General features: G+C 40.6%; 1 protein-coding gene across 2 annotated transcripts; it reads right to left on the bottom strand.

Moving 5' to 3' along the window:
• Positions 1–1,964: 1,964 nt before the first annotated feature.
• lrif1 (ligand dependent nuclear receptor interacting factor 1) lies at positions 1,965–8,339 on the bottom strand. Of its 2 annotated transcripts, XM_030732660.1 has the most exons (4): positions 7,889–8,339; positions 6,325–7,273; positions 5,797–6,216; positions 1,965–4,092 (listed from the first exon to the last, which is right to left on the bottom strand). In XM_030732660.1, exons 1-4 carry the CDS (start codon positions 7,903–7,905, stop codon positions 3,184–3,186), a joined length of 2,295 nt encoding a protein of 764 aa, XP_030588520.1. In that variant the 5' UTR covers positions 7,906–8,339; the 3' UTR covers positions 1,965–3,183. The 2 variants fall into 2 exon arrangements, with proteins under 2 accessions (XP_030588520.1, XP_030588519.1); XM_030732659.1 differs by having other exon boundaries at positions 5,797–7,273; positions 7,889–8,338.
• Positions 8,340–10,157: the final 1,818 nt, after the last annotated feature.

Below are 10,157 nucleotides of genomic sequence, written 5' to 3'. Positions count from 1 at the left end.
AATAGAAAACCTGCATTTCAGCAGAATGGACCAGCCCGCCACATCATTTTTTCACTTTGATTTCATGGGGTGTGTTTGAATTCAGCCCTCTGTAGGTGGATAGGTTTCATTTCCATCAAACAATGAGGGATCCTTTCAGTCCTAACACATTACCCAGTCCATCAAATATCCAGCAAGAATTTTTTTCCTATTGAGATCTGATTTTAAAGAGTTCCTGTAATTTTTTAAGCAGTATATTTGCTATGCTGTTTTTACTACATTTATTGAGCCATATAGATTTCTGTTTTTGCTTACGTGATTTTGAAATTATTTTCTGCTTAATTTTTTAAAATTAAAATGTACATTTATTTCACTTTATATATTAGCTTTTAGTTTTGGGCCTTTTCGTGTCGCTTAAGATAAGATAATCCTTTATTTGTTGCAAACAGCAAAGGGACAGCAGAACACTCAGTACACAAACAAGAATAAATAATATATAAAATCTGAGAGAAAAATACTCTACAACAAAAATCCCTAAACATTTATATACACTAGTAAAAATGAATGATTATTACACATTTATTGAATTTGTTGTTAATTGTACACGAACATTATTGCACTTGTTTAAGTGCAATTACAGTAAGTGCAATTTAGCTTCTACTGACGAGAGAGGGGGAACCTCACAACCCGTTGCTTCAGGTAGATGAGCCTTGTAGCTTTGGGTGGCAGCTCATCTACGACAAGAAAAACTCTGATCTCAAACCTCCGCTTCCCTGCATACCTGGCCACGCAAAGGGCTTTGGGAGTCAACCCCTGAGGAAAAATCCGGAGCTTGGGTCCCTAAGGTGGCCCGCTACTGGTTCTAGTGAAGTTCTGGCAACTCCTGTGACACTGCTGGTGCTAAACTGTATCAGCCCTTGCTACCTCTTTGGACCCTATAGCAGTCTGTTTGTGTGTGTGTGTGTTGGGGGGGGGGGGGGGGGGGGGGGGGTGTTATTATATCATCCTGCCCTGGCTTGCACCCCAGAGAGGTCACTCCAAACATACAGTGTTGGGTGTTGGAACAACATGGGAAGCAGCCATCTACCATCTGTTAGAAGCTACAATACTTGATCACCAGGTGTTGGTTCCATCGGTGGGAAAGGTTCTCAGATCTCACTGGATAACTAGCACCCCCCTAAACTGCTCCCAGCCAAACAGGTGCTGACCCACCGCCGTCTGCCTTCCCCACTGGGTGCATGGGGATTAGGGTGCACCGACTGTAAGACTGGCACCAGGCAAGAAAGAAAGGAAACTAAGCATAAGAGACCAGGTCTGGGAGACCGTCCAGACAGTGATTACAGGATCATATGAATCTCTGTGATATTAGACATCAGTGATCGAAGCCATAATTAATAACGAGCTCTAAGACTACAGGTTAACATAGTCACCTTGCAAGAAATGTGTGTAGCTTACTCTGGTTCATGCAAGTATTAAGATTACATATTACCCTCATTTTTGGCACAGCCAGCCATTCATGGGGTGGCTGTAGCTCAGTAGGTAGAGCAGGTCACCTATTGATCGGAAGGTCAGCGGTTCGATTCCTTGCTACTCCAGGTTACATGCCAATGTATCCTTGGGCAAGATACTTAACCCCAAGTTGCTCTCCGACCGTCCTGTTGGAGTATGAATGTGTGTGAATGTTAGCTAATTAAAAGCACTTAGCTTAGTAAACATGGAAGTGCTTGTAAGAATGGGAGTGCATGGGTGAATGCAGAAACATGTTGTATAAGCGCTTTGAGTGCTCTGACTGAGTAGAAAAGCGCTATATAAGAACTAGTCCATTTACATTGATGACAATTAGCTTTATTTTGACCTTCCGTAACTCCTGACACAGATATCTATTGCTGGTATGAATGTATGTGAATGAGACCACTCCCACATACAAATGCTGTTAATGGTATAAGAAGCACAGGCCAGGTAGTGTGTTATGACAATGTGTTTATTAAGAAAAATAAAGAACCGTATACAGTGTGTAATTTAGACAGCTTTAATTAGACTGCCGTGTGTTTCCATTACAGATAACAGAACAGTATAATACCTTCATTTTCTGAAACAAGCTTTAAATCTGTGTTTAGTGGATATGAAACTAAATCAATCATTAATACGTCTTGTGATGTATTAAAATTCGAGGACAGATGCTCCTAACAGAAGTCAGATGGAGGATGTGTAGCACTGATCTTCATACCTCAAATTATTGACTTTCTTTTAATACAACAAGTCTATGTTTCAGTATTTCATGAATCACACTAGGCTGTGATTGGAAAACAAAATAAAAATAACAAAAGGGTAAGACCACCCGAGTAAACTTAACCATAAAATACAAAAACACTGCAGTAATGTAATATGATGCATTTAAAAACTGACAACCCCAAACAGAAGTTTAGCCCCAGCAGCCTTAACAATGAAGTCCTACTGTTGCATTAACTGCAAAATGTGGTTTTTCATTGTCTTGCTAAATAAGGTATCAAGTAGTTTTCCTAAACAAAGTTTGTTAAAACTAAAATAAAATTAAGCTGCAAGTAAAAGCCAAACTTAAGAGAGAATCAAAATAAAAGTTAAATGAAAGTTAAACAGAGCTCATGTGTTACAGCTGAAATTTTCAGGCTGGAAACACTGCAGCCATTATTTACTTTCAGCAGTATGACCATAGAATGAGGTAATAACTCACCCTGGCCAGGTCACCAACCTGTCAGACAACCTGTCTGACACTTGTGTCCACAGTTTCATTGTTTCAGTCATAACCCAGAACTCGTGACCATTGGTGAGGGTAAGGATGCAGATCGACAGCTTCACTTTTACACTCAGCTCTCTCTTCACCAGGAGGCTATAACATTGTTTCCACTACATAAGTCTCAAAAAGTTAATCAAATGAGAAGGTGTCACCTTCAAGTCCAAGACCCAGTTTTCCCTTATTCACCCATAGGAACAAGAGATTGTGTATGTGTGCACTAGCTCTTACTTGGAATTAATGTTTCAGTCTCAAAACTGCAAGCTCTGCCAGTATGAAACCAGAAATTGCTACATTGTGACTACCAAGTGCCATATGTGTGTAGTTTTGTTAGTTATCACTGAAGAGAAAGAGAAGCAATAACAGATCATATTGAAAAATAAATCCATTAACTTTAAGAGAATACATGCGTTAAAAGGCTTGGACGATTTCTATCAGCTCACTCTGTTCCTCATTAGTTCCAAAGCCGCCTCTTTCTCTTTCAGAACATCTTTGAGTCTTTTTATCTGTTCCTGTCTTTTTAGTTCATCAGAGTCCACAGATGATGTGGACACATTGTCACTAGTCGGGGCGCCATGGGTGTTAAAGTTTGGCTTGTTTTTGGCTTCCTCACAGCTCATTCTTCCATCTTTCCGAGGAACCTTTGCTCTTCCCCCCTTTTTACTCATCTGCTCTGCTGTCAATGCCCATTTTTCCAGCTCCTCTCCTGCCCGAGACTTGACTGCAGGATCCAGAGTAGTGGGTATGCAACATGGACACACAGTGCGTTTCCTGGTGCGCCCCATCCTTGTCTTTCTGCTGAGATCCAACCAAGTCTGAGCCTGAAGATGAGCATCCACATACTGTGATTGCAGGATAGTGTTCTCATTTTTGCTAGGGAAAGTCTCATCTATTGGTTCCACATAGCCAGTCACTTGCTTAGTCTCACAGTCACATATGGCTCTGCTGTGTGAAAAGAACTTCTGCTCCAAAGCAAAAGAAGATTTTTGGTTCAGTTTGGCATGTGAACACCTGCAAGCTGTGATACCTGTGTGAGGTGATGCTGACGGTTCCTTACCAATTAGTACTTTTACTCTTTGGAAATCAGTATCACCACTGTCGATATTGTTTTTTTGTGAGCTACTAGGTTCATATACAAAAACGTCTCCCATTGGTTCCTCATTATCCTCCACTGACCTGATGGGTTCAATGTGCAGAGGGTCTGCAGGGACAGACCCAACTGCTGCGTCATCAACCCTCTGAAGGCAAACTTTGAGTTCAGCTGTTATCCCAAAAACTTGCCTCAACAGGTGGTCAGACACTTGGCAGGGCTTTGGCGCCAGTGGTTTGGGATTTGTAGAGCCCTGCAAGTAGAAAAAGGTAATGTATAAATGCACCGATATAGAGTATCTGCAGACAGGACACTGTAGCTCAGTGGGGTGGCTGTAGCTCAGTAGGTAAAGCAGGTCACCTACTGATCGGAAGGTCAGTGGTTCAATTCCTGGCTACTGCAGGCTGCGTGCCAATGTATCCTTGGGCAAGATACTTAACCCCAAGTTGCTCTCCGACCGTTCCATCGGAGTATGAATGTGAGTGAATGTTAGCCGATTAAAGCACTTAGCTTAATTAATTAATCATGGAAGTGCTTGTATGAATGCGTGTGCATGGGGTAAATGTGAATGTGTCGTGTAAGCGCTTTGAGTGCTCATATCTGAGTAGAAAAGCGCTGTATAAGAACTAGTCCATTTACCATTTACCTCTGCCGGCTAACTCACCTCAGTCATTAGTGGGAAATATCAATTAGTCCATAAGTATTTGGACAATAGCATTAGTAGTAACAGTATTGTGACTGCCTGTGTACACCACTACAGTGGATTTTAAGTCAATCAACTGTTACTGAAGGCTCAAACATAACTGACTGATAAGGTATTTCATGGCCAGATAAGTTATGTTCCTATTATTTCATGACACATTAAACAGATGGTCCAAATGTTTCCAAGTGCATTTAGTAGCTGATTACTGAAACTGAGGTCCAAAGAGGAGCCAACGCAAATGAAGGAGGTCATCATCAGGTTGAAAAACTCAAATATACAAAATACAGCAAAATCAGAGGTCAAATCAACAATCTGGTACGTTCCTTTAAAAAAGGAAGCACTTGCCAGCTCAGCAACACCAAAAGGTATGAAAGACCATATTGACCATGTGCCTGTAAATGTACAGGGCTATAATCTCTGCTCAGAGTCAGCTAAATGCTGGGTGGTGCTTCATAATGCAAACATATAATGACCCAAAGCATACAACAAAAAAAGAATGCAAGAATATTCAATAAAAACAAATGGGATATTCTTCAGTGGCAGTCAGCCACCTGATGTCAGCCCCATGGAGCACGCTTTTCAAGTACTGAAAACAAAACTGAGAGCAGCGAGACCCACAAACTAGGAGCAAAGGGGCTGAAGGTGGTCGTAGTGAACGCGTCTCAAGAGAAGAAAATCATCAGTGATGTCCGAGGGTGCTGGACCTGAGGCCGTCCTTCACTGCTAATCTTGAATCTTCATCCAAGTATTAAAAATAGTCCTTATATTCTGAGGTATTTTATTTAATCCAATGATTTTTAAGATTTTTAAAAATGGGGGACTATATATAAAAATAGCTTTACAGTTAATGTAAAGTTAACTTCAATCAAGTTAAAAAAATCTACTATGGTGCTATACAGAAGCAAAATTATTATTTAAAAAAGTATAATTGTCCAAATACTTATGGGCCTGACTATAATTGATGTGGTCTTCATGGTCCAAACAAGAAATGCTTGAAATTTTGAGAACATTACACAACAAAGTCCAACTTCTAAACTGACACTAGTGTGATCAGAAATATTAAGACAGAAAACAATATAACTGCATTGCTGTGTCTAAATACACAGCAATGCACATTACTGGGAAATGCACTAGATAAACAAACTAGAATTATCCTTTAAAAAATAAACAGAGACACTGATCAGAGTAATGATTCGCTGCAGACCTAATCATAATGTTGCAATATTGAGCTGATAGCATTAGAAGCATCCTCACCTCCATTATGTGACTGTTCCTCTCTATTTGAAAGCTGCTGCTGGGTGCTACTGGACCCTCTGTTTTTGCATCATCCTCTATGCCTTCCAGCTGCTGGGTGGAGGTGCTCTGCTGAATGTTCATGAACATCACTGCTGGATCACAAACTCGTGTTTCATTTCGCTCTGATAAGCCCTGGCTCGGTTCTGCGCCTCCTCTGTCTGAAGTTGTGCAGTTTCTTGAGCAGGACTCAGATTTGGGTGGAATATATGATACAAATATTACATTGTCTTCATCCAGATGAGAGACTGCTGACATGTTAATTGATGCTGCTTGTTGAGGTGACTCATCATCATCATCACCACATAGATCAATCACCTCATCTGACTCCCTTGGCATTCTGATGTCCTGCCTTGTATGAGTTGCAGCTGACTGAAGAAACTGTTGGAAAGAAGAAAAATGTGGAACAATGGTTTTGCTGAATTCAGAGCCTTTTGTTGCTGCTGTGGTATTAGATGGCAGGGTGCACTTTTTAGCCACAAAGAATACCTTGCCGTTGCACATGACCAAGGCGTTTTGCTGCCCTTGTACAGCACTGTCCTGACTCAACTGAGTAACTGTTCTTCTGAAGGCCTTGAACTGTTTGCAAGAATTTTCTCTCTGTGCAACTGCTCGAAGAATCTCTGAAGTGACAGATGGACAATTAAGAGGCTTTATATTTGGGCCTGCTGAAGCATCCACTTCTTCTATCACCCACCGCGTAGGGCTGTTGGGCCTTTGTGAAACCTTTGGAATAAGTTTTAACTGTTGTTTTGCTTCTTTTGGTTGGAGTCCACGTGAAGTCACACTTGATGGATTGGGAAAGACTTGGAGTGGGCTTGGTGCAGCGTCACTCGGTGAAGTCACACTTTGATTCACAGTGGTGACAGGTGACACAAAGACTACATTGGGTAAGACTGAACCCAAAGAGGAGCTGCTGGCTGAAGAAGTAAAGATCTGTTTCTGGATACCTGGAGGAAGTTTGGATGCTGGAACTGTCTGGACTTGTGCATTGGGGGGAATCTGTAGATACTGTCCTCTGGGAAGTGCTGGAGATTTTACAGTAACTGGGAGCTGATTAATATGTTTTACTGGCATCCCAGATTTTTTTGTAAATGTTGCCACTGGAGGAACTTCAGCCATTAAATTGAGAGTCTTCTGTTGTGATGAATGCTTGTTGAGTGAATTACTATGACCCAAATTCACATTCACAACAGAAACCTGCTTCCTGGTTATTTGCTGAGAGACAGAAGAGCTTAAAACTGTCTTTGTGGCCATGTTTACAGGTGCTGAAGCAATATTTATGGTGACAGCTTTCTGGGAACTTGGGTCCATTTCAGGTTTCCTTGTCTGAGTTTGGAAAAACTGTCTGTTCACCATTTGGACAGGAATCAGTTTCATGATGTTCTTTCCATCAGCTCCAATCGCAGGCATTGCCTGGTAGAAAACACCTGTGCGACTGAGACAAGAGTGAAGAACATGAATTATTAAAAGGAAAAGAAATATTTGAACACTCTCTCTCTCTCTATATATATATATATATATGTGTGACAAATAAAAGTAAACACTTAAAATAAGTGTGCAGTATATCTTATCGTCATACTATACTAAAATGATGAACTTTTGCTTTAATCTTAGTAACTGAGAAGTCCTGATTTATTACAAAATCTATATATATATATATATATATATATATATATATTTATAGAGGGCAGATTACAACTGACTATAGTATCTTAACCACTATGCACAGTAATCTTGGAAATATTTAAGTACAGTTTCAGCCAAGTTAATAGGAACTTTAATGTGGGAACAGCTATGTTACCTGATCTTCAGGTCTTTTTTTTTTTTTGTAATATAATCTGTATAATTTTATATATTGTTCTTACATCTATTGCTAAAATATTCTAAAAATACTAATAAGCTCATTACAGTTAATGTTTATAATTATTATTATCAATTTATTTAGTGTCTAATCAAGTACTGACACGTCACGATTCGTTTTAGATTTACAGCCCAAAACCATAGAAAAATAGGCTTTTGTGAGATGCACTGAACTTCCCAACAGCAGTACCCGTGAGTCGTATCCATTTCTCTTCTGGTGAAACGATGAACCGTGGAATATAATGTTCCCAACTGCCGTTAACGCAACGAAGAACTAAACGATACCGGACGATTACGGATGTGAACCTCTTCCATGGCCATCAAGTTACTGGTAACGTCCAAACACCGAAGCTCTTGTCATAGTTGCTTCGGCCATTGAAGTGTCCAAAGCGAACCTATAACCTCGCCGTTGCTGGTAATCTTCTAATACTGTTGTTTAATTGTCATTTTACGTGTTTCCTTTCCACATTTTTAGTTCTCTTATTAACGGAGCTACAGAGTTAGAATCTCGGCTTCCGTCATTTTATCATCTGTTACCTTATTTCCGGTTTGTTACAGGGTTGTGTTCAACGTAGCAAACCATTTCAATTACGTTTTAACGGTTTGCAAACCACCGGCTTTTCCTTTAGGTTGAATATGGCTTTTTTCTGTCGTCTTTAACTACGATACTATAATTTTATTTTTAATTTGACACGATATGAGACGCGTTCAATATTGTTACGAAGCCTTAGCGGCTCTTGAACCGTCCATTTTGACCAGCTTCCGCTCGAACACAGCAGGTTCCGGTTCCGCTTTGTGATGCCGCTACTTCGCCGTCTAGGTGTTTGAGATATTTAAAACAACTTGTCTTTAAAGATACACATTTCTGTACACCATACGTATTGGAACTGGTCTCTGACTGTGAAGATGTCACACATTGTAAGCTCACTGCAATATGCTCATTTTGTAATCACGTACATAAAACATATTACCCCCATAATAAATATATAAATAAATTAGGACAAATGAAAATGTGGAAAATAAACAAGGAGAGGGAAAGAGGAGAGGACCATGGTAGGTTCTCCAGCAAATCAGTACAACAGCTGGTTCAAGTCATCCTGATCAAACTGGAATTGTAATTAGGGAATGCCAAAATCACACATAAGATTTTGATGAATAAAATATTTAAGCTGAATATCTTTAATGACCCACACTGTGTTATTTGTTACAAACAAAATGATGTAATTCAGTCAGTAGAAGCCAAAATCAGGTCTAAGTTCAAAATCATAATCATTCAAGACTGTATGTGAAGCAAAGGATTTTAAATTATTAATTAGTGGCATTATAACAAAGTAGAAGTGAATGGGAATGACAGCAACTCATCCAAGCCTTACATCACCAAGCTCAATGCAAAGCATTGTATGCAGCTGTGGAAAGCATGGCTCCACTGGACTCTAGAGCAGTGGAGACGGTTTCTCTGAGTGAAGAATCACGTTTCTCCGTCTGGCAATCTGATGGGCAAGTCTGGGTTTGGTGGTTGCCAGGGGAACGGTGCCTGTCTGACTGCACTGTACCAGGTGTAAAGTTTGGAGGGGGGGGGGGCAGTTTTTCAGGAGTTGTGCTCGGCCCCTTAGGTCAACTGAAAGGAACTCTTAATGCTTTGGAGTGGCTGTGGCTCAGGAGGTAGAGCAGGTCATTCTGTATAATGACAAGTAAAGGCATTCTATTCTATTCTATGTTGGTGGTTTGATTCCTGGCTGCTCCAGTCTGCATGCCAAAGTATCCTTGGGCACATTCACACTCTGATGTATTCATCAGAGTGTGAGTGCATGTGTGAATGTTAGATAGAAAGCATTTAGATCAGTGGTTCTCAAATCCAGGCCTCATGGCCCGGTGTCCTGCAGGTTTTAGATGTGTCCCTGATCCAACACACCTGAATCAAATGGCTGAATTACCTTCTCAGTATGTAGTCAAGCTCTCCAGACTCCTGCTAATGACTTCTATATTTGACTCAGGTGTGCTGAAGCAGAGACACATCTAAAACCTGCAGGACACTGGACCTCGAGGCCTGGATTTGAGAACCACTGATTTAGATGAACGTGTATGTATGAATGGATGTGTGAATGCAAATGTGTTGTATACTAGAACAGAAAAGCACTGTATAAGAACTAGTCCATTTACCATTTACTTCAGCATACCAAGACATTTGGGACAATTTGATGCTCCCAACTTTGTGGGAACAGTTTGGGGATGGCCCCTTCCTGTTCCAACATGACTGCAAAAATCCCACAAAGCAAGGCCCATAAAGACACAGATGAGTGAGTTTGGTGTGGAAGAACACCTTTGAGATGAATTAGAGCAGAGCCAGTGAGCCAGGCCTTCTCTCCAACATCAGTGTCTGAGTTCATAAATATGCTTCTGGAAGAATGGTCAAATATTCCCATAAACACTCCTAAACTTGTGGAAAGCCTTCACAGAAG

This window comes from Archocentrus centrarchus, chromosome 7 (genome assembly GCF_007364275.1).
Source record: "Archocentrus centrarchus isolate MPI-CPG fArcCen1 chromosome 7, fArcCen1, whole genome shotgun sequence".
In the NCBI taxonomy this organism is placed as follows: domain Eukaryota; kingdom Metazoa; phylum Chordata; class Actinopteri; order Cichliformes; family Cichlidae; genus Archocentrus; species Archocentrus centrarchus.
Note: the sequence above shows the minus strand (reverse complement) of the source record. Positions and strands in the feature narration are given on the sequence as shown.

What these genes read in the sequence shown, in the direction of transcription:
- lrif1 (XM_030732659.1), bottom strand. An exon ending in GGAACAGTCACATAATGGAG is followed by an intron (nt 4,093 to 5,796) that starts GTGAGGATGCTT and finishes TTCTACTTGCAG; the next exon opens with GGCTCTACAAATCCCAAACC.